The sequence below is a fragment of the Pleurodeles waltl genome, chromosome 9 (genome assembly GCF_031143425.1).
Source record: "Pleurodeles waltl isolate 20211129_DDA chromosome 9, aPleWal1.hap1.20221129, whole genome shotgun sequence".
NCBI lineage: Eukaryota > Metazoa > Chordata > Amphibia > Caudata > Salamandridae > Pleurodeles > Pleurodeles waltl.
Genome location: NC_090448.1, coordinates 64,681,081 through 64,706,092, shown reverse-complemented (window position 1 = coordinate 64,706,092; position 25,012 = coordinate 64,681,081). Strand labels below are relative to the sequence as shown.

Below are 25,012 nucleotides of genomic sequence, written 5' to 3'. Positions count from 1 at the left end.
TACCTAGCAAGACTGTTGGATAACAAAGCCACAAAAGCTATGAAATGATGGAATCTGTCCCATTTAGAGGGCCTTATTATTATGAATCCACTGTGAGGCAATAATAGGGCAGGTAAGCCTGTTGGCACACTGAGGCTTTCAAGAAATGACCTCGGTTACCAATCAAACATGTTTACAAGCCAACTTAAAATATAAATTTTGCCTATGCATACTATTGGTTGACCTACCAGCATAACTCTAGATTGGTTGGGTGAGCCTTTTGGAATTCAACATTTGCAGCTGCAGCCCATCAGGCCGAAACTCACTAGGTCAGAGGTTCCCAACCTGTTGTCTGGAGACCCCTGCGGGTTCGTGAAGCCCTTTCAGGAGGTCTGTGCCTGCTTAGATAATTAAATAATATGAACAGGTTAATAAAGTGTATATAAGTAAAGTGTCTAAAAGTACAATTGAAAATGTTAAACCGTATTGTAAATGTCAAGGAATCTGAAATTGTAGGCTAAAAATTAAATTAGTATCCTCAGATTGAATTGTGGGAGCAGTGCAGGTGCATCAAACAGAATTGAGTATGGGCAATGTACGGCATAAATTGAATTTAGAAAAGCTCCAACCTTCTGATTATTTTTTTAAATTTATATTTGTTTGCAAATTAAATAGAATTATGTGTGTATGTGTTTGATGAATGCTTCTTTCTGTATTTCATGTGTATTGTTTTGCATTTCACACCATTGACAATATTTAGGCTGAGGTCCCCCTCTTCCAGTAATGACTCAAAAAGGGGACCCCGGATTCCAATAATGATTCAGTGGGGGAACCCGGGTTCCAGTAATGATAAAGGGGGTTTCCACAGAAGTTGGGAACCGCTGCACTAGGTTATATCTCCAATGGAGGGGGGGTATGATGACTTGGCAATCAAACCTATATACTTCACCACAATGTCTTCAGTAAAGACTAAGCTGGACCTCTATCCTCCAGTGAATTACTGACAATGCAAAAAGGACGATACATTTCTGCCTGCCTTGGCTACCATGTTCAAATTGCCCCTCATGCAGAACGAGGTACTTTGTCTTGATCCAACTGTTTTGAGACTCACAGAACTCATGGTGTCATCATTAAAGTTGTAACTTGTAAGAATTGTCTTTTATCTCTGCATACCAGTCATCACCTGCATTAGTATCCGTGAAAAGGAGCAACTCAGCCACATGTTACAGTTCTGCACATTGAGGAGGTTACACTAGCATCCCCCAGGAGGAAGTGATGCACTGGAGTAACATGTAACAAAAATGCTCTGGAGTCACAAGGATGCTTTGAAAATGTTGGCAGAGAGATGTCCCACTGACCCCATAAAGGTAAGCCCTTGTGGGGTTACTGAGGTAAGAAACATACCACGTATCCCCTCCTTCTTATTGAGTTTTCAAATAAGAAGGTAGCTATAAAGCCTGCCATTCAACACACAGTGGTGTATTGATGCAAGGTAGGGAACTAAGAAGGATTGTGCTGCTGTTAAACACCAACACTCATATTACAGTTCGGAAGATAAAGCTGTATAACCAAAGACTGTGTTAGTACAGAATCCTGGAATTTCCGAGCGTGGCCTGTGCAAACAATGTATACCTGTATGTCATCAAAGTAAAGGCGTTTTCTTTCAACACAAGTACCGGGGCACCATGCAAAAAGAGTATTTCTCTTGGTTTTGGTCTTTTCAGAATCCACAGGCTCTATGAGTGACAGACTCAGAACACTGCATTCTGCCCCTTTCTGTATGGTACCCACAATCTGGGAGCCTAGATAGGTGTGGGCCAGTCTGATGAATTTTGGAAAGGTTTCTGAGGATGTAATGAGATAATGTTAGGCAAAGATACCAGACTCTGAAGCAGATTAAGGCTACAAGATTAACTCTGTCATGGGTAAAGTGTATGAGTGGTCTTGACCCTCAGGGTGTGTCTTAGTCTTATGTCACAAAAGCACCCCGGGCAAGCCCCTATGATAGGCCCAGATAACCCCTAAGGGAAATTCTCCTTTTATGGCCAGATAGGCACCGTGGAGCATTTGCACTGACAACCTGCTCTCTGACTGCAAGACCCTATTCAATGTTATTTATGAATGGGTTATGTGTAGAATCTACATATGTTCCTTTATGACCACTGTACAGCACTAGTGGATGAAGTGATGTAGCATTAAGGAACATCACCTGGTACCATAGTACTCCTCTTCCTCGCTGGTGTTGTCACTCCAGTAGCGGTCAGACTGATCATTGCTGTGGTCACATCAGGCAAACAAAAAAGTGATGAGTGGAATGTTTGATTTAAACTCAGCCACTTTTAATTAAATCAAGCAGCATTCCAGTCTACCTTTTTGCCCCCACCATGCCACCTCCAACAAGAACCAACCACATCCAAATTAGCCTTGCCCTGCTCCAACAGAAACATTTCAGCCCAAACTACCTGGCCAGGTCTCATGAGGCTTCTGGGTGGTTTTGCAACATGTTCCACTTGTTATGAGTCTGATAGGAATGCTGTGGGCTTTGGTCCATGCTGTGTGGTGGGTCCCGATCTATATGACAGCTATGAGGGTAGTCCTTTCTTTTAGAAAGGCATCATTGGAGGGATAGCTTTTAAGTTACGTCTTGAGATTCTGGTAGTGTGCTGTTGATTTCAGTGTGTTCCTGGAGTTGCCTATTTCCTTAGCTCTGCAATGTTACTTTTGCAAGATGGGTTCAAGATCAGCAGATGTTAGGTTAACTCTTTGAGATCCTTGGCAGGCTTCTTTGGTTGTGGAGTGATGATCATGTGCTTATGCTGGTCAGTCACTAAGCCTGTCTGGAAATGACAGCTCAAGAGTCCATGGGCCTCTCAAAAAAAGTTTTTTTCTCCTCATCATTTGCTTTCTTGCAACAAAGCCTTATAACTTCAGCTAAGATCACATAGTCGCCCCGCGCCCTCCACACTGCAAGCAGACACTGAAGTTCAGAATCCATGAAATGAGATCTTCACTTCTGAGATTTGCAGAGTTCAGTGAAAAGTGGCATAAGTGTGAGTAGAAGGACGGCAAAAAGGACAGAGATGAAGAAAAGAAAAAGCACAAGTGAGGGGGCACACACAAATGTATTTTCTGTTAAATCTCTTGAGTGGATTAAAAGGGCCTGATGTCTGCAAATGCAATTAGATGTATTATAGCTTTCCAAATATGCTTCTTTCTTGTGCTCTGCAAAAGTTGCTCAGGTTCACATGGCCCTCCTGTGAAGCTCCTTATTATTACGTAACAGTTGCACTGCCTCGAAAAACTTTTTCTTCCTCAAAATAGAACTAAAAATAACAGAATAACGGTAACGTCCATGAAGATGTTTACCTGAATGCGTTGTGGTGAAGTTACAGATGAGTCTGTGGAGATTATCTGGATACGCTGAGAGGGGCTGTTCATCACTGGAAATCAAACAGGGAGGGCCACCCATTCGGCACCTAGGAAAAAGAAACAATTCATATATGGCTTCAGTGGCCCTAGAGTTTACTTGTTATGCAAAGCTCACCAGTCTACAAGCCCAGGTAGCATATTCTCGGCAATGGGCCAAACAAAAGTGAAGATGAAACCACATACTGCACTTTATAGGTTAGGAAGGCAGACTAATTCTTATTGTCTACTTAGTGTGCAAACGATGCAGGCATATGTGAATGGGAGTTACATTTCAGGTGGCAATATGAATAAACTGAGATCAGGGCATGCACTAAAGAAATGAGCAGAATGTAGGTGGAGCGTGTACAGTAGGGTCATGGGTAGATTTGGGACAAGGAAAGTATTACATTTTTAATGCTTAAAGCTTTAAAAAAGAAAAAGATTATCAAACCCCCATCTAGATAAAAAGCTTTATCCTGGCCGGCAACTGATTCAAAGAACTACCAACATTAGTGCCTTGACAGTTATTATTGTTCGAAAAAAAGAGTTACACTGCAGATTAGATAAAAGACATTGCCGGACATAAAAGAGAAGACATTGATATTTGGCCTGTATTGTCAATTGTGTAACTTTTATGAGCAAATCAAACTTAGCACTTAAAATTCATGCCTGGTGAGTGACAAATCTCCACTCTTTGCAGGTTGATTTATTTAAAAAAAATAAAATAAAAAAAAAACAACAACACTCAGCTCTGTCAGCATTAACCCCTTCGCTGCCAGGCCTTTTCCCCCTCCTGTGCCAGGCCTTTTTTTGCCTATTTGGGGCAGTTCGCGCTTAGGCCCTCATAACTTTTTGTCCACATAAGCTAACCAAGCCAAATTTGCGTCCTTTTTTTCCAACATCCTAGGGATTCTAGAGGTACCCAGACTTTGTGGGTTCCCTTGAAGGAGGCCAAGAAATTGGCCAAAATACAGTGAAAATTTCGTTTTTTTCAAAAAAATTGGAAAAAGTGGCTGCAGAAGAAGGCTTGTGGATTTCCCCCTGAAAATGGCATCAACAAAGGGTTTGCAGTGCTAAACTCAGCAGCTTCCTAGCTTTCAGGAACAGGCAGACTTGAATCAGAAAACCCAATTTTTCAACACAATTTTGGCATTTTACTGGGGCATACCCCATTTTTGCAATTTTTTGTGCTTTCAGCCTCCTTCCAGTCAGTGACAGGAATGGGCATGAAACCAATGCTGGATCCCAGAAACCTAACCATTTCTGAAAAGTAGACAAAATTCTGAATTCAGCAAGGGGTCATTTGTGTAGATCCTACAAGGGTTTCCTACAGAAAATAACAGCTGAAAAAGAAAAATATTGAAATTGAGGTGAAAAAAACATCAATTTTTCTCTACGTTTTACTCTGTAACTTTTCCCTGCAATGTCAGATTATGGAAAGCAATATACTGTTACGTCTGCTGGACTCCTCTGGTTGCGGGGATATATAGGGCTTGTAGGTTCATCAAGAACCCGAGGAACCCAGAGCCAATAAATGAGCTGCACCCTGTAAGCGTTTTCATTCTATACCGGGTATACATCAATTCATTTGCTGAAATATAAAGAGTAAAAAATTGCTATCAAGAAAACCTTTGCATTTCCAAAAAGGGCACAAGATAAGATGCTGAGGAGCAGTGGTTATTTGCACATCTCTGAATTCCGGGGTGACCATACTAGCATGTGAATTATAGGGAATTTCTCAAATAGATGTCTTTTTTACACACTCTCCTATATTTGGAAGGAAAAAATGTAGAGAAAGACAAGGGGCAATAGCACTTGTTTTGCTAATCTATGTTCCCCCAAGTCTCCCGATAAAAATGATACCTCACTTGTGTGGGTAGGCCTAGCGCCCGCGACAGGAAACGCCCCAAAACGCAACGTGGACACATCCCATTTTTTTGAAAGAAAACAGAGGTGTTTTTTGCGAAGTGTCTACCTGTAGATTTTGGCCTCTAGCTCAGCCGGCACCTAGGGAAACCTACCAAACCTGTGCATTTCTGAAAACTAGAGACCTAGGGGAATCCAAGGAGGGGTGACTTGCGGGGCTCGGACCAGGTTCTGTTACCCAGAATCCTTTGCAAACCTCAAAATTTAGCTAAAAAAACACATGTTCCTCACATTTCTGTGGCAGAAAGTTCTGGAATCTGAGAGGAGCCACAAATTTCCTTCCACTCAGCGTTCCCCCAAGTCTCCCGATAAAAATGATACCTCACTTGCGTGGGTAGGCCTAGCGCCCGCGACAGGAAACACCCCAAAGCGCAACGTGGACACATTCAAAATTTTGGAAGAAAACAGAGGTGTTTTTTGCGAAGTGCCTACCTGTAGATTTTGGCCTCTAGCTCAGCCGGCACCTAGGGAAACCTACCAAACCTGTGCATTTCTGAAAACTAGAGACCTAGGGGAATCCAAGGAGGGGTGACTTGCGGGGCTCGGACCAGGTTCTGTTACCCAGAATCCTTTGCAAACCTCACAATTTGGCTAAAAAAACACATGTTCCTCACATTTCTGTGGCAGAAAGTTCTGGAATCTGAGAGGAGCCACAAATTTCCTTCCACCCAGCGTTCCCCCAAGTCTCCCGATAAAAATGATACCTCACTTGTGTGGGTAGGCCTAGCGCCGGCGACAGAAAACACCCCAAAGCACAACGTGGACACATCCAAAATTTTGGAAGAAAACAGAGGTGTTTTTTGCGAAGTGCCTACCTGTAGATTTTGGCCTCTAGCTCAGCCGGCACCTAGGGAAACCTACCAAACCTGTGCATTTCTGAAAACTAGAGACCTAGGGGAATCCAAGGAGGGGTGACTTGTGGGGCTCGGACCAGGTTCTGTTACCCAGAATCCTTTGCAAACCTCAAAATTTGGCTAAAAAAACACATGTTCCTCACATTTCTGTGGCAGAAAGTTCTGGAATCTGAGAGGAGCCACAAATTTCCTTCCACTCAGCGTTCCCCCAAGTCTCCCGATAAAAATGATACCTCACTTGTGTGGGTAGGCCCAGCGCCGGCGACAGGAAACATCCCAAAGCGCAACGTGGACACATCAAAAATTTTGGAAGAAAACAGAGGTGTTTTTTGCGAAGTGCCTACCTGTAGATTTTGGCCTCTAGCTCAGCCGGCACCTAGGGACACCTACCAAACCTGTGCATTTCTGAAAACTAGAGACCTAGGGGAATCCAAGGAGGGGTGACTTGCGGGGCTTGGACCAGGTTCTCTTATCCAGAATCCTTTGCAAACCTCAAAATTTGGCTAAAAAAACACATGTTCCTCACATTTCTGTGGCAGAAAGTTCTGGAATCTGAGAGGAGCCACAAATTTCCTTCCACTCAGCGTTCCCCCAAGTCTCCCGATAAAAATGATACCTCACTTGCGTGGGTAGGCCTAGCGCCCCCGACAGGAAACACCCCAAAGCGCAACGTGGACACATCCAAAATTTTGGAAGAAAACAGAGGTGTTTTTTGCGAAGTGCCTACCTGTAGATTTTGGCCTCTAGCTCAGCCGGCACCTAGGGAAACCTACCAAACCTGTGCATTTCTGAAAACTAGAGACCTAGGGGAATCCAAGATGGGGTGACCTGCGGGGCTCGGACCAGGTTCTGTTACCCAGAATCCTTTGCAAACCTCAAAATTTGGCTAAAAAAACACATGTTCCTCACATTTCTGTGGCAGAAAGTTCTGGAATCTGAGAGGAGCCAAAAATTTCCTTCCACCCAGCGTTCCCCCAAGTCTCCCGATAAAAATGATACCTCACTTGCGTGGGTAGGCCTAGCGCCCGCGACAGGAAACACCAAAAAGCGCAACGTGGACACATCAAAAGTTTTGGAAGAAAACAGAGGTGTTTTTTGCGAAGTGCCTACCTGTAGATTTTGGCCTCTAGCTCAGCCGGCACCTAGGGAAACCTACCTAACCTGTGCATTTCTGAAAACTAGAGACCTAGGGGAATCCAAGGAGGGGTGACTTGCGGGGCTCGGACCAAGTTCTGTTACCCAGAATCCTTTGCAAACCTCAAAATTTGGCTAAAAAAACACATCTTCCTCACATTTCTGTGGCAGAAAGTTCTGGAATCTGAGAGGAGCCACAAATTTCCTTCCACTCAGCGTTCCCCCAAGTCTCCCGATAAAAATGATACCTCACTTGTGTGGGTAGGCCTAGCGCCGGCGACAGGAAACACCCCAAAGCGCAACGTGGACACATCAAAAATTTTGGAAGAAAACAGAGGTGTTTTTTGCGAAGTGCCTACCTGTAGATTTTGGCCACTAGCTCAGCCGGCACCTAGGGAAACCTACCAAACCTGTGCATTTCTGAAAACTAGAGACCTAGGGGAATCCAAGGAGGGGTGACTTGCGGGGCTCGGACCAGGTTCTGTTACCCAGAATCCTTTGCAAACCTCAAAATTTGGCTAAAAAAACACATGTTCCTCACATTTCTGTGGCAGAAAGTTCTGGAATCTGAGAGGAGCCACAAATTTCCTTCCACTCAGCGTTCCCCCAAGTCTCCCGATAAAAATGATACCTCACTTGCGTGGGTAGGCCTAGCGCCCCCGACAGGAAACACCCCAAAGCGCAACGTGGACACATCCAAAATTTTGGAAGAAAACAGAGGTGTTTTTTGCGAAGTGCCTACCTGTAGATTTTGGCCTCTAGCTCAGCCGGCACCTAGGGAAACCTACCAAACCTGTGCATTTCTGAAAACTAGAGACCTAGGGGAATCCAAGATGGGGTGACCTGCGGGGCTCGGACCAGGTTCTGTTACCCAGAATCCTTTGCAAACCTCAAAATTTGGCTAAAAAAACACATGTTCCTCACATTTCTGTGGCAGAAAGTTCTGGAATCTGAGAGGAGCCAAAAATTTCCTTCCACCCAGCGTTCCCCCAAGTCTCCCGATAAAAATGATACCTCACTTACGTGGGTAGGCCTAGCGCCCGCGACAGGAAACACCAAAAAGCGCAACGTGGACACATCAAAAGTTTTGGAAGAAAACAGAGGTGTTTTTTGCGAAGTGCCTACCTGTAGATTTTGGCCTCTAGCTCAGCCGGCACCTAGGGAAACCTACCTAACCTGTGCATTTCTGAAAACTAGAGACCTAGGGGAATCCAAGGAGGGGTGACTTGCGGGGCTCGGACCAAGTTCTGTTACCCAGAATCCTTTGCAAACCTCAAAATTTGGCTAAAAAAACACATCTTCCTCACATTTCTGTGGCAGAAAGTTCTGGAATCTGAGAGGAGCCACAAATTTCCTTCCACTCAGCGTTCCCCCAAGTCTCCCGATAAAAATGATACCTCACTTGTGTGGGTAGGCCTAGCGCCGGCGACAGGAAACACCCCAAAGCGCAACGTGGACACATCAAAAATTTTGGAAGAAAACAGAGGTGTTTTTTGCGAAGTGCCTACCTGTAGATTTTGGCCTCTAGCTCAGCCGGCACCTAGGGAAACCTACCAAACCTGTGCATTTCTGAAAACTAGAGACCTAGGGGAATCCAAGGAGGGGTGACTTGCGGGGCTCGGACCAGGTTCTGTTACCCAGAATCCTTTGCAAACCTCAAAATTTGGCTAAAAAAACACATGTTCCTCACATTTCTGTGGCAGAAAGTTCTGGAATCTGAGAGGAGCCACAAATTTCCTTCCACTCAGCGTTCCCCCAAGTCTCCCGATAAAAATGATACCTCACTTGCGTGGGTAGGCCTAGCGCCCCCGACAGGAAACACCCCAAAGCGCAACGTGGACACATCCAAAATTTTGGAAGAAAACAGAGGTGTTTTTTGCGAAGTGCCTACCTGTAGATTTTGGCCTCTAGCTCAGCCGGCACCTAGGGAAACCTACCAAACCTGTGCATTTCTGAAAACTAGAGACCTAGGGGAATCCAAGGAGGGGTGACTTGCGGGGCTCGGACCAGGTTCTGTTACCCAGAATCCTTTGCAAACCTCAAAATTTGGCTAAAAAAACACATGTTCCTCACATTTCTGTGGCAGAAAGTTCTGGAATCTGTGAGGAGCCAAAAATTTCCTTCCACCCAGCGTTCCCCCAAGTCTCCCGATAAAAATGATACCTCACTTGCGTGGGTAGGCCTAGCGCCCGCGACAGGAAACACCAAAAAGCGCAACGTGGACACATCAAAAGTTTTGGAAGAAAACAGAGGTGTTTTTTGCGAAGTGCCTACCTGTAGATTTTGGCCTCTAGCTCAGCCGGCACCTAGGGAAACCTACCAAACCTGTGCATTTCTGAAAACTAGAGACCTAGGGGAATCCAAGGAGGGGTGACTTGCGGGGCTCGGACCAGGTTCTGTTACCCAGAATCCTTTGCAAACCTCAAAATTTGGCTAAAAACACACATGTTCCTCACATTTCTGTGGCAGAAAGTTCTGGAATCTGAGAGGAGCCACAAATTTCCTTCCACCCAGCGTTCCCCCAAGTCTCCCGATAAAAATGATACCTCACTTGTGTGGGTAGGCCTAGCGCCCGCGACAGGAAACACCCCAAAGCGCAACGTGGACACATAAAAAATTTTGGAAGAAAACAGAGGTGTTTTTTTGCAAAGTGCCTACCTGTAGATTTTGGCCTCTAGCTCAGCCGGCACCTAGGGAAACCTACCAAACCTGTGCATTTCTGAAAACTAGAGACCTAGGGAAATCCAAGGAGGGGTGACTTGCGGGGCTCGGACCAGGTTCTGTTACCCAGAATCCTTTGCAAACCTCAAAATTTGGCTAAAAAAACACATGTTCCTCACATTTCTGTGGCAGAAAGTTCTGGAATCTGAGAGGAGCCACAAATTTCCTTCCACTCAGCGTTCCCCCAAGTCTCCCGATAAAAATGATACCTCACTTGCGTGGGTAGGCCTAGCGCCCGCGACAGGAAACACCCCAAAGCGCAACGTGGACACATCAAAAGTTTTGGAAGAAAACAGAGGTGTTTTTTGCAAAGTGCCTACCTGTAGGTTTTGGCCTCTAGCTCAGCCGGCACCTAGGGAAACCTACCAAACCTGTGCATTTCTGAAAACTAGAGACCTAGGGGAATCCAAGGAGGGGTGACTTGCAGGGCTCGGACCAGGTTCTGTTACCCAGAATCCTTTGCAAACCTCAAAATTTGGCTAAAAAAACACATGTTCCTCACATTTCTGTGGCAGAAAGTTCTGGAATCTGAGAGGAGCCACAAATTTCCTTCCACCCAGCATTCCCCTAAGTCTCTCGATAAAAATGGTACCTCACTTCTGTGGGTAGGCCTAGCGCCCACGAAAGGAAATGGCCCAAAACACAACGTGGACAGAACATATTTTTTCACAGAAAACAGTGGTGTTTTTTGCAAAGTGCCTACCTGTGGAGTTTGGCCTCTAGCTCAGCCGGCCCCGGGAGGGGGGGGGCAGAAATGCCCTAAAATAAATTTGACCCCCCAAGCCTCCCCTGCCCCTGCCCGGGAACAACCCCTGCCTACGGGGTCGCTCCCCCTGCATGACATTGGCGCCAAAAAACAAATCCCAGGTGCCTAGTGGTTTCTGCCCCCTTGGGGGCAGATTGACCTAAAATCGGCCAATCTGCCCCAAGGGGGGCAGAAATGGCCTAAATACAATTTGCCCCCCAGGGGAGAGACCCTTGCCTGATGGGTCGCTCCCCATCTCAAAAAAACAAACAAACAAAAAAAAAAACATAACAAAAAAATTTGCCCTGAGGGTTCTGCCCCCCCCCTGGGGGCAGTTCGGCCTATTAATAGGCCGAACTGCCCCCAGGGGGGGCAGAAATGGCCTAAAATAAATTTGCCCCCCCAGCCCCTGCCCCCGGGAGCGACCCTTGCCTACGGGGTCGCTCCCCCTGCGTGACATTGGCGCCAAAAAACAAATCCCAGGTGCCTAGTGGTTTCTGCCCCCTTGGGGGCAGATTGACCTAAAATCGGCCAATCTGCCCCAAGGGGGGCAGAAATGGCCTAAATACAATTTGCCCCCCAGGGGAGCGACCCTTGCCTGATGGGTCGCTCCCCATCTCGAAAAAAACAAACAAACAAACAAACAAAAAATAACAAAAAAAATTGCCCTGGTGCCCTGAGGGTTCTGCCCCCGCCCTGGGGGCGGTTCGGCCTAATAATAGGCCGAACTGCCCCCAGGGGGGGCAGAAATGGCCTAAAATAAATTTGCCCCCCCCAGCCCCCACCCCCGCGAGCGACCCTTGCCTACGGGGTCGCTCCCCCTGCGTGACATTGGCGCCAAAAAACAAATCCCAGGCGCCTAGTGGTTTCTGCCCCCTTGGGGGCAGATTGACCTAAAATCGGCCAATCTGCCCCAGGGGGGCAGAAATGGCCTAAATACAATTTGCCCCCCAGGGGAGCGACCCTTGCCTGATGGGTCGCTCCCAATCTCGAAAAAAAAAAAAAAAAAAAAAAAATTAGCCCTGGTGCCCTGAGGGTTCTGCCCCCCCCCCTGGGGGCAGTTCGGTCTAATAATAGGCCGAACTGTCCCCAGGGGGGGCAGAAATGGCCTAAAATAAATTTGCCCCCACCCCCGCCCCCGGGAGCGACCCTTGCCTACGGGGTCGCTCCCCCTGCGTGACATTGGCGCCAAAAAACAAATCCCAGGCGCCTAGTGGTTTCTGCCCCCTTGGGGGCAGATTGACCTAAAATCGGCCAATCTGCCCCCAGGGGGGCAGAAATGGCCTAAATACAATTTGCCCCCCAGGGGGGCGACCCTTGCCTGATGGGTCGCTCCCCATCTCGAAAAAAACAAACAAACAAAAAAAAAAACACAACAAAAAAATTTGCCCTGGTGCCCTGAGGGTTCTGCCCCCCCCCTGGGGGCAGAAATGGCCTAAAATAAATTTGCCCCCCAAGACCCCACCCCCGCCCCCGGGAGCGACCCTTGCCTACGGGGTCGCTCCCCCTGCGTGACATTGGTGCCAAAAAACAAATCCCCGGTGCCTAGTGGTTTCTGCCCCCTTGGGGGCAGATTGACCTAAAATCGGCCAATCTGCCCCCAGGGGGGCAGAAAGGGTCTAAATACAATTTGCCCCCCAGGGGAGCGACCCTTGCCTGATGGGTCGCTCCCCATCTCTAAAAAAAGAAACAACAAAAAAAAAAAAAACACAACAAAAAAAATTGCCCTGGTGCCCTGAGGGTTCTGCCCCCCCCCTGGGGGCAGTTCGGCCTAATAATAGGCCGAACTGCCCCCAGGGGGGGCAGAAATGGCCTAAAATAAATTGCCCTCCCCCCCAGGGAGCGACCCTTGCCTAAGGGGTCACTCCCTTTGCGTGAAATTCACGCAAAGAAAAAACTCCCTGGTGTCTAGTGGTTTCTACCCCCCTTGGGGGCAGATTGGCCTCATCAAAATAGGCCAATCTGCCCCCAAGGGGGGCAGAAATGGCCAAAATATAATTTTCCCCCAAGGGGAGCGACCCTTGCCTAAGGGGTCGCTCCCCACCAAAAAAAAAAAAAAATGAAACATAAAAAAAAAAAAAAAAAAAAAAAAAATGGTCCCTGGTGCCTAGAGGTTTCTGCCCCGAGGGGGGGCAGAAAAGGCCTTCCCAAAAATATGCCCCCCTTGGGAGCGACCCTTTTGTCAATAACAATAAAAAAAAAAAAGAAATCCCTGGTGTCTAGTGGTTTCTACCCCCTTTGGGGGCAGATTGGCCTCATCAAAATAGGCCAATCTGCCCCCAAGGGGGGCAGAAATGGCCAAAATATAATTTTCCCCCAAGGGGAGCGACCCTTGCCTAAGGGGTCGCTCCCCACCAAAAAAAAAAGAAATGAAACATTAAAAAAAAAAAAAAAAAAAAAAAATGGTCCCTGGTGCCTAGAGGTTTCTGCCCCCAGGGGGGGGGCAGAAAAGGCCTTCTCAAAAAAATGCCCCCCCTGGGAGCGACCCTTGCCCAAGGGGTCGCTCCCTTTTGTCAGTTTCAATAAAAAAAAAAAATCCCTGGTGTCTAGTGGGGTTTCAAAAGCCGGATTGCAAGCAATCCGGCTTTTGAAACCCTCGGAGGGACTTCAAAGGGAAGGAAATACTTTTCCTTCCCTTTGAAGCCCCTCCGGGCCTCCCAAGTGATTGAAAAAGAAATGCTTTTGCATTTCTTTTTCAATCGCGCTGGAAGCAGAGCTTCCAGCGCGACTAGGGAGGCCCCTGTGACAAATCAGTGCGCGCTCGCGCGCTGACGTCACAGAGGGGGGGTGGGGGGGGTCGGGGTGGAAGGGGAAGGTCTTCCCCTTCCATCCCGACTTGGGGGGGGAAGGGGGGTGCGCGCCCCCAAGTTCCCCTGTGCCATGGACGAGATGATCTCGTCCAAGGCACAGGGGAACTGTAGCCTTGGACGAGATCATCTCGTCCAAGGCACAGAACCGGTTAATAAAAAGCCATCTTGGATCTTAAACGTAAAAAAATACATTAAGTCCTATCATCAGAGCGAAGGTATCAGGAGCTTCAATTAAAAACAACCATTTACAAAGCAATAGGTCTCGCATTTTCTTGAGTTTGAGCTACTGGCGTTGTAAATGCATAACTGCACTTTTCTTGCCACATAAATTGGTCAACCCTGGCAGGTAATTTGGTCCTCTCTGCCACATAATTCCAGTGGCCCTGCATATAACTAAAGCACTTCCATTTACCTTCTTCCTCTACGTGTAAGCAGATAATAACAATGACTTTACCTATCGGTGAGTGGAGCTGTTGGCATGATATTTATTAACACAAGAGCAAGCTCCCATAATGGCCGTAAATTATACACTGCTAATAGAACCTATTAGAGTCTGAATGCATTCTGTCAAGATCAGGGCAGTGTGCGCGCGCGCTCTACGGGCGACTAAAATGCAAAAATCCAGCCTTTATGCAAGAGCATAATTCATGCATTGTGTTTATATGCAGTATGTTAACCTTTTGCATTGCAGACTTTAACCTTGAAAAACACTATTTATGATGTTTGCAATAACTGTTTTTTTGCAAGGTATTGCTGCAGACGTACTGAGTGTGTTAGGATGTGGTCCCTTTCTAGGACCTTCCAGAAGCTTTCTCTGCAGCATGACTGGGTGTGGTTGTGGGCTGGGCCAGACTCTATATAAGGGAGCCAGCCCAGCTCCACGTGCTCACTATTCTGAGGTCCCAGTGCAGAGCAGCAGCAACTTCGGGAGCTCCTGTTCCGGAGGCCTACTTTGACCTTCCAGGCCTTGCCCTTCATTGTATTGGTGATCCTTGAACAGGGCGGTAAGACGGAGGTCGGGCTGGGTCCCCGACCCCGTTTTCAAAGGCATTTGAGTTTTCGGCCTAGCTTTCATGTTGAAAGAGTTTCCGTGTGTGTGTGAATATGCTTGTGGTTTCTGGCATTTACCTGTTGATATTTGAATCGGCAAGAAGTGCGATTCATTCTTGGTATTAGACTTATGAGTATCGGGTCGGCAACGGTGTGCGCGGCCATTTCTTGGCATTTGCATATTGGCTTTCGAATCGGCAAGACGCGCAATTCATTCCTGGCATTAAACTCTTGTTATTCAGTGTGCGCTACCATTTCTTGGCATTTGGATGGTGGCATTAGAATCGGCAAGATTCGTGATTCATTCCTTGCATTTAACTCTTGATACTCATTGTGCGCGACCATTTCTTGGCATTTGCATGGTGGCATTCGAATCGGCAAGACGCGCGATTCATTCCTGCATTTAAACTTTGATGTTCAGATCGCTTACAGAGTGCGCGATCATTTCATGGCATTAGCACATTCTTGTTGGGATCGGCAGTGTGCGCGATTCATTCCCACATTTAAAACCTTGATATTAAGATTGCTTACAGAATGCGCAACCATTTCATGGCATTTGCATATACTTGTTGGAATCGGCAGTGTGCGCGATTAATTTCCAGCATTTAAACCTAGGTGTTCAGATCGCTTACAGTGTGTGCAATCATTTCATGGCAATTAAAACTTTGATGTGTAGTGATTCCTAATGTGCACACAATTATACAGGTCCTTAGAATTTTTGCTAAATTCAAGATGTTACATTCTTTGTGTATATTAAGTCCTTAGTACAATTAATATTGTTTTCCAGGGAATGTTTTCAGATTACCTTTTGTCCTCATGTAAAGATGCAATGTTGGTTCTGACACATTATTCTAGAAGGTTCTTATATTCCTAGACAGTATGTGATATTTCATGAAAAGTGAATATTATGAAACATTGTATTAACCATTCTTGATTCCTTTCCAGGTACCCAGACTTCTTGAGGTCTAGTTATAGTCCTTTCTTAAGTTATACATGGTTTTAGTATGACAACGCTTAGAATCCTAGTCTAGTAAAAATCAATGTGATAATATCTTGATTTTGTGTTGTTTAACCTTTTGCTTCCTACAGGTCTCCTTCCCAGCTGTTCCCTTCCTAATCCCCTTTTCCCCCACTTGGAACCTCTCATGCTCTGTGATATTCTATCAGAGTTTTGGAGCTGTCTAGTGGTGGACATGTTGGGAACGTACGCAGGCCCCGAGAACCTGGTCTCCCTGACACATTCCTGAAAAACCAAGCGGAGACACCCGCACAAAGCGGAGACAGTCACAGAGTTGCTGTGCACATTGAAACGGAGAGGGGGGTACTTTGTAAAGATAACCAGTGCCCTTATAAGTACACAATACTTACACCTCCACGTGTGGTTGCATTTAGTATGTGATTCGCGTTCAGTGATGCATAGCACTCCAATACCTCAGATGAAGTTCAGGCTATCTGAAAATTCAAAGCGCCATGGCACCATGGAGCGTGAAGGGGGTAGACTAAAGAAAGAAGGAGTGCGTGGACAGTAAACGTTTATCGACGATCGTGCAATCATACATGTAATAGGGTCAGTCTGCAAGGCGTAACGAAACAGCCTCAAGGAGGGACAAACATAAAGCATTTACCAACGACATTGAAGGATTTTTGAAAGGCAGGCCCAGGAATGAATGAAAGTGATGGGCATGAGAGGGGCGTGGCTAAAGCCCACAAATAGATAACAACATGTCGGAAAAGCAGCACTTGCTTGGTGCCATGCTCAACCTAATAACAACATGTCAGAAAAGCAGCGCTTGCGTGCTGCTATGTTCGACCTAAAACATAACCACTGGTGGTCTAGTATTGTGAATCCAGAATGCAAGAGTTTCACCCATTCGAATGTAAACAGCAAAACAATGAAATTTATTATGATGTTCCGCTGCTATGTAGATATGGAACCCTATGAGTTACCCAGGTTGCAGTTTAGTTATTTTATTGAGGATATTTCCACAGCACGGTGAACAACAAAGTGTGTTTACGCAGAAAAACAAAAGAAATAAACAATAAAGCATATTAGGTAGTAAAAAACGTCCAATGTCTTATTTTCCATACAGCATATATATATTGTTTAAATAAATGGGACCTGATTCAGAAAATAATTCTGTGTTTGTACACAAAATGAGCATCATTTTGTTGTGCTGACGCCTGTTACCAAAGCATTAGAACACACATTGTATATTGGGTGATAGGGAGATGGAGCCAGTTGGTGGAGGTGAAAGAAATAGTGCCTTTATAAGTACACAATACTTACACCTCCGCGTCTGGTTGCATTTCGTATGTGATAAGCGTTAGGTGATGCAAAGCACTCCAATACCTCCAATCGAGTTCAGGCTATCTGAAACTTCAAAGTGTCATGGCCACCATGGCGCGTGAAGGGAGAGACAAAAGAAAAAGGAGTGCGCACACAGTGCGCTGCTATGCTGGACCTAAAAAGGAGCGCTTGTGCGCTGCTATGCTCGACCTAATAATAAACAGTATTACAAGGACTTGCTTCAGTTTGTTAAAAATGTTCACTAATATGTCCACACGATGTGGAAACGTCACGCCTAGAGACATTCAAGGCAGGAAAATATGTATCACACAGAAGCCAACTGATAATTTAGCAACTGTGATTTGGGTTTAGCCTAAGTTCTCTCTCCTAAAATAAGGTAAAACCTCAACACAAGTCACACTGAAAATACATTTAGAAGTGTGGTGCTTTCCACGGCTGATTAAGCACAACTCTAATGCTAAATAAACAACTCAGAGGACTCAAATCAAAAATCAAAGTAATTCAAATAACATAGCTAGTAGTATGCCCACCGACTAGACAAACCTACCCCCTCACAGAGATCTCCCAAAAGCTCCATACCATGCGACAAAGTCAACAGCAGGACCTAAACAAACTCAACCGACCCTTCGTGTCTATTATCATTCATCTACAAAAATCCCCGCTACTTCCTCAACCAAAACCACAAAATACAGAGCTTCCACCATTTGAATAACACTTGCTTCTCCAGTAGGTGTTTGGCTGAATTTGACTGACACGAGTATCCCCAATGTGGACTCGAGACTCCAGAGGCGGGGATTTTGGGAAAGAAGAGACTAGGAAAAAAAGCTAAGGATGCGGAAAATGTTGTCAGAGGTATGGGGTGTATAGGGTATGCTGGGACCGAATGAGAGGGCGAGATTCCTCCCAAAGCGGGCCCCTATTTAAATGGTAAAATAGAAATTAACTAATTCGGTAGTAAGTGCTATGTAAATCAATGTTTCATATCACCTACACATTGCATACAATGTAGGTGTGAGCGAGCGGTGGCATCACACAACCCAGATGGTCATAACCCTAACTCACAATAAAACAATAAATCCAGCAGAGTAAGTAACGTATATGTTTAGCGAACTTTTCATTATCACTTTAAGTCTTTAAGTGTGCATTGAGTTCAGGCTATCTGAAACTTCAAAGCGACATGGTAGCTATGGAGCGCAAAGGGGGGAGACAAAAGAAACAAGTATTTGCAATGAAATAGGTCTCGCATATTTAGGACAAGTTATTTGTAATCTTTTGACAAAATCGGCACAAGCAAAAAGAAAAGAAAACATAAGTGGAAACTGAGAAAAGACGCTTTGGCAAAATAAAAGAAAGTTAGCTTTGAAAAATAAAACCTTGCAATTTTGTTTGTCCTCCTGGGCACGTTTTTGGCAATCACAAGCATTCTGTTTGGGAGGCACATGAAGTAAAAAAGAACAAATAGTACCTCAATCAAGTCAGGAGCAGCGGACGGGCACTAATTAAGTTGAATCAATTAGTGCTTGATCCCTGCTCCACACAGAGATATGGAAATGATGCTAGGCAAATTGCGAGGCTATGAGGAAGAGTGCCATGGTGAGTGACAGGCGAGCTCGAAGCACTTTACTGAACACAAAAATTGTCTTGCAAGTGAGATGCATGCGCTAGCGCATGCACTCGCAGGCTCAACCCTAAAAAGGAGTGCACACAAAGTACACTTTATCGCTGATCGTGCAATCATACATGTAACAGAGTCAGTCTGCAAGGCGTAACGAAACAGTCTCAAGGCAGGACAAACAGAAAGCATTTACCAACGACGTTGAGGGATTTATGAAAAGGCAGGCATAGGAACGAATGAAACTGATGGGCATGAGAGGGGTGTGGCTAAAGTCCACAAATAAATAACAATATGTCGGAAAATCAGCGCTTGCGTGCTGCTATGCTCAACCTAAAAACTGGAAAAAATAAACCTGAAAATTCAAGACTTCAGGCGGTGATCTTGGCATGAAGTCACCTAAGCTTTTAAATGAAAATCTATAGGTGCCCATGCAAGGATCAGGCTCAAACATAAGTCCTCACCTTGAAATAAAAATAAAACATTTAAAAAAAAGTTACTTTAAGCAGTCTCTATGTATACAATACATATATGAGATAATGAACTGAATATGAAAGTCTCATGGTCCAGAGTAATTTTCAGAAGCACAATAATATTTTCTTGCAGTGTAGTGGAAGCACCTTCCCTGTGCATTCAAATGGAGGTTGAAGGATACATCCAAATAGCCAATACTTCTGTGACCTGGTCCAAGATGTGATTTCCAGTGTCTGAAGTCAGTGGCTGAAGGAGGCTGACCCAATCAGGACCAAGGGCCTGAATTAGATCTTGGCAGAGGGGAATACTCCATCACAAACGTGACAGATATCCTGTCCGCCCTATTACAATCCCATTATATGCTATGTGGATCATAATACAGGAGACGGGATATCCATCACATTTGTGCTGGAGTAATCCATCTGACCAAATCTAATCAGGCATTACCTTTGTTATGGGAAAGAGGCTGCCAATTAAAAAGTAACATGCCTGAAATCTGGGATGGGATAATTGATTATGTTCCTTGTTTGATTAAGGGTAGGATACTGCTACTTCGGAACTGGAAGAAGAAATTAAAACACGTATTTGCATAGCAAATAGCTCTTCCCTATGCAAGGTTTATTGGTGTTAGCAATGTTTTTTAGCCATGTTGTATAGCAGGCTAACTGCTGTGTAGCGTGACTGAAAGTGTAAAAAAAAAAAGTGTTATGATAGAGTCAATTCTGGCTGTATCATAGCACGTTTTTTTTTTTACTTTCAACCATGCTGCACAGCAGCCACACAGCGATACTACATGGCTTTACAAACATTGAAAGGCCAAATAATGGTGCTTTTCAACTTTGCCAATGTTTTCTATGCCATGTTGTACAGCTGTGTGGCTGCTGTGCAGCATAGATAAAAGTTCGGGAAAACAAAGCTACAAAGCGGCCAGTGTTGACTGTCATGTTGACAGCAGATACCCTGCTGTCTAACATGACAAAAAAAATACACAACACTGACAAAGCCAATAGCCATCACAGAGGCGAGACCTACTGACTTTGTCAAAGCTTTTTATGCCCCTGGGACATGAACTTCAGCACTGGAAACAAGGTCTTGTCCAATAAGTGACCTCCGGAACCCAACACAATCTCCAACATGGCTCGCAGACACTGTCAAAAGTTTACCCACTAGTAAAAAAACATGTTTCTCTTTTGCTTGACACCCCGCCCTTGGTTTATGGAGGAGGGGAGTGATGGGTAGTAGATGGAGCGGGGAGCAGGGCACTCACTTGAGTCTACACTTCAAGCTAGCATCTCTCCAAAACTTTTGTTAAAAGAAGGGTGTCCAACTTGTGCCAAGGGTGGGGGGAGGGGTCCTTGCTACTGTTTCAGGATAACCAGTAGACCTGTCAATTAGTTCTATTTAGAATAACTGTATGTGCACTGTTAGTTGGCTCGGGTATGAATCTCAGCCAGGTAGAACCCACCACTCTAGTCAGGGTAAGTCAGATACACACCCTAAATAAACCTGTGCTCGCCCTCTGGTAGCTTGGAGCAGAGTAGTAAGGCTTAACTTAAGAGGCAATGTGTAAAGTATTTGTGCAACATACAAGCAGTAACTACAATGACAGCACCACAAAAATACTCCACACGGGTTTTGTGAAAATAGAGATTCTTATCTGAAGTAGTCAAGATCAAAAATAATACAAATCCAGCTAGGATATCGGATATTATTCACTTAACAAAGCGTAAACCGTGCTTGAAGCAGGCCTTTACGGTACCTTGGGGACTACGATGTGAGAATCGGGATGGAAATCAGTGTTATGTCTGCTCGGGCTCGGCTAGGGTAATTAGGCTACTGTCCACAGGCTAGCTGTGTGAGCGCAACGTACTGTTGTCAGGATGGACCTGGCCCTGAGAGAAACAAAAGGATCCTGGCATGCAAAGGACACAGCAGAAGCCGCTAGGTTGCTGTGGTGGAAGAGTCTGCCAAGTAGGTGCCTATCTCTTATGGGGAATAGGGCTCCGCTGGGAACTTCACATGCAGCATGCGATGTAAAAGGGCTGCTGCAGAGAACAACTGGACTGCAGCATGGAAGGCGCTCTGGTTCGCCTCCGCGAATCTCAGAAAGCTGTTGCACTTTGATCACAGCAAGGTGTGGTCCACCCGTGACCGGCAAAGGTGTATGCTGACTCGCAGCCCCCACCGGCTGGTTCCTCTGGTTGGGGGCAGGCTGCGATGCATAGCAGCTTGTCAGATCTCTCCTCAGGACACACCAGCACTGGCAAATGAAGTACGTTCACAGTCCATCCTCGGTTCACACTGGCGAGGTCAGGGCTCCCTGTGTCACTCCAGCAAACAGCCCGAAGGCTCGACGCCTCGGTAGTTGGATTGGGACTCTCGTCTTTGGAGTTCACCAACCTGACACAGCCCCCCCAGAAAGTGGGAGAGCCACGAAGCTGTGCAGAGCACAATACACAGTGCAGGATCCTGGGCGCCGAGCCAGCAAGTCCTTGGAGACGCTCTGGGGTTGTTTGTGGGTCCCAAGATTGCAGTGCAGAGATCAGCAGGCGGCGTGCAGCACGATCAGGACAGAATAGCAGTTCCTGGCAAGTCAGTTCTGGCACAATGGTGATCCTTGCACACAGCAGTCTTTACTCCAGAAAAGTCTTCTTGGGTCAACAAGTGGACTCCTGGGTGGGTCCAGAGACCCAATACTTATACAAGAAAGTGCCTTTGATGTAGGGAATGACCAAAAAAGAATCCTTGTGAACTGCAAAGGACCCCTTTTCCAGTCATTCTCAGCTCCAGACAGCCAGTTGGAGGTAATCAGCCCCTTTGTGTGAACTCTAGTTCTTACCCTTTGAGGTGTAAGTGTGAGCCCTTCCCAACCTCCTCCACAGGAAGGCCCATCAGTATGCAGATGAATGCAGATATGGCTGAGTATTCTGTGTTGTGGGTGCCTGAAGGGAATGAAGTGTAGCTGTCACCTAGACCAGGCCAGACGTGTACTGGAGATAGGCTGAAGGCACACGAGGCAGAGAGTACAGAGAAATGTCCTCCTTCTAAAAGTAGCATTTCTTAAACAGTAATAATAAATCCGACTTTACTAGTAAAGAGGATTTATGATTCATTCCAGTTCCAATGGTACTAAGCATGATGCATCTACTCTTCTAAGATCAGGAATTACAGCTTAAAGATTTCATAGGGAATTACTAATACTGGCCTATGGAAGGGGGAGGCTTCACAGAAATAAAAAATGACTTTTAGGGGTTTTTCATTATTAGGACATGAAAAAAAAATTAAAGTACATGTCCTACCTTTTGCTTATATGGCACCCTGCCCTATGGGCTAACTCGGGTATACCTATGGGTGACATATATGTGTGGAAGGAATGTGAGAAGAGGGGAGAGTGTCAGAAAACAGATGCACACTTATGGAGTGTTAGAACGTAAATAAATAAAACAAATACCTTGAGAACCATGCAGTCAATGGAAGGACACTGGCAGCCAATCAGAGACTGTGCTTGATCCAAGCTCCAGAGAACAGCTTAGGAAAGAGGAATTGAAACCTGATGAAGTGACCCTGGTGCTGCTGACCAGAAAGAAGCAAGAAAATGAGAATGACATTTTTTTTTTTTATTTGCAAGCACAGCACAAGTGCTGTGCAGGCAGAACCTACAAATAGAGTGAAAGGACCAAAATGGCATGCGAATATGCAGACAAAAAATAGGCCTGGTCCAAAACATAGCCTTTCTCCTGAGTAACAATGATGTATGTAAATGAATGAAAAAATGAAACCATAAAATGCACATTGGAAGAAACAAAGTTGTGGAAATTGTAATTGTAATTTAGGGAAATACATTTATAATGAAGCACTAAAAAATAGAAAATTAGAGAAAGCATTTAAATGGAAATGGAAATTCATTTAAATTGAAAAAGTAAAAGAGAATTTATATGGAAGCACAGTTTAATCGAAATTACAGTACAAACAATATTTAGTGTCACTGGTAATTTACTGAATTTCAAACAACAAAGCACCAGTTAATTTAATTAAAATTATGTTTTTTGTGGGGCGTGTCCACGCTGGCTACCAAGTGGCTACGCAGCGCTAAAGCTCAAGCGAATCGGGCCCTGCATACTGCTGAGATGGGTCCCGTCCGACACTCCTGATTATTCAGAATGACTTCAGGCAATCCTTCTGCGGTGCGGGCTACATCTGGTCTGTTTTGGGCCCTTCTGGACTCTGCTAGGGGAGTGTCCGCATAGTGACTGCCGGGCGGCCTGGCTGCACTTCAGAGGCCCTTGCAGCGACAGGGGCTGCAAACACATCGGATACCAAAGTCCAGTGGGGGCCTGCCTATACCATCGGGGCCATCTGTGCTCTCACAGCTTAGGTGATGTTCTATCTTGCTGAGAGGTGGTGTGCCTGAGGCTCCTGGTCGCAGCTGCACCGTCCTTTTTATTTCTGCTCCTGATAGTCTGGCCACGCCTCAGAGGCCCCACAGTGACAGGCTGCCAGGGGTGCATAATCACTCCACCACTGCCTCTGTCCCTACCTGTGTCCCTGCCACGCCGGGGAGACCTGGGAGAGACTCTTGATCGGAGAGACGCTTGACCGGTGCTTACAACAAGCGGCCTGCTTCATCGCGCCTGATATCTCTGCAGTTACAGCGCTATATTCAAGACCTCTGGTAAGGAATACAACTTGTGCTGGCTAACTTTGATGGAGATCCCATGATATATTTTTGCTAATTGGTTTGATCCATCTCGGAACCTTTGTTACTCTATGACAATGCCCGTCCGCCACAGTGCTGCTACCCCACGTTGTGCACACCGCTCTAATGTATCTAACAGGTTTTGTTTATTTTGGGTATGTTCCTTGGGGTTCATTGGGTACCTCATCACCCAGTGTGGGCGGGGAGGAGAGCAGATTATTAGGGAATGTGTGGTTATGTACGTCTGCATCCTTCATTGTTAAATGGCACCAAATATACTCACACTATTTTGCACTGCATGCGATGGAACCACATGCGGACCCATGCTAATTTGAGGCCGGCAGCGGACATTTCATTCCTGTCCTGGAATATTAGGGGTTTGAATAACCCTCGCAAAGGGAAACAAGTACTATAGCACCTTGCATAACATGGCACCAGACTGCCTTTCTGCAGGAGACGCATTTCGCTCCTTGCATGAATACTTCTCTAGTTATAGTTCCTAATCCAGAGGCGTTTGCAATCTGATACATAAAAGCCTCCCCTTCCAACCCACTGCCAGCATCCTGGATGATGGCGGCAGATATGTCCTGGTGATGGGCACGTTGGCAGGTTTGAAAGTCCTCTTAGTCAAAATCTATGCCTGACTTTTTCCAAAAGCTTATGTCACTAGTGGGGCACATTTAAGCTGACCATATTATCATTGGGGTGTGGGGGGATTTTAACTTGCTATTTTACCCTTATTTAGGCACTACATCGACTGCCGCAGTGGGCAACCCACACTCCCTGCGCATTCATCACTTCCCCTGGGACACATAGTCGCTCCGCAACCCCTGTTGCCTGTGACATGTTTCTGTCCTGGAATTTACTCACTATTCCGCCCCACATGACACCTGGACTCAAATTGACTATTGGTTCATCTCCGTCACTCTCACCCCATGGTTGCACATGATATCCCACCTTGCGCATATGCTCTCGGACCATTCACTGGTCCAGCTGCTACTGCAGATCCCAACTGGGGTGGGTGGTGGGTCTGAGAAGACGTTGTCTCTTTCCCTGCATGGCGTTACATGATGAGATGTTCCGATCCAAGCTTCACAGTGCAATAGTGGAATACTTCAAAATAAATACTGGCTCTGTATCCCCTCGGGCCACCCTGTGGTAAGCCTTCAAGGCATATATCCGTGGCATCTGCATATCTAAGCACTCTGGAGTGCTTCGCGATATACGCAGGAGCCTGGCCTGCTTGGAGGAGGAACTGATAGCAACTGACCGTATGGATGTCATTGGTGCCAGTG

The 25,012-nt window shown here is 45.8% G+C and overlaps 1 protein-coding gene across 1 annotated transcript in view; it reads right to left on the bottom strand.

The window, feature by feature from the left end:
- Positions 1 to 25,012, bottom strand: part of NR2C2 (nuclear receptor subfamily 2 group C member 2) — a 418,562-nt gene that overhangs the window by 329,625 nt on the left and 63,925 nt on the right. Inside the window, exon 2 of the mRNA XM_069206302.1 lies at positions 3,346 to 3,455. Within this exon, the coding sequence (XP_069062403.1) occupies positions 3,346 to 3,417 (72 nt within the window). The 5' untranslated portion in view covers positions 3,418 to 3,455. The remainder of the gene's footprint in view (positions 1 to 3,345; positions 3,456 to 25,012) is intronic.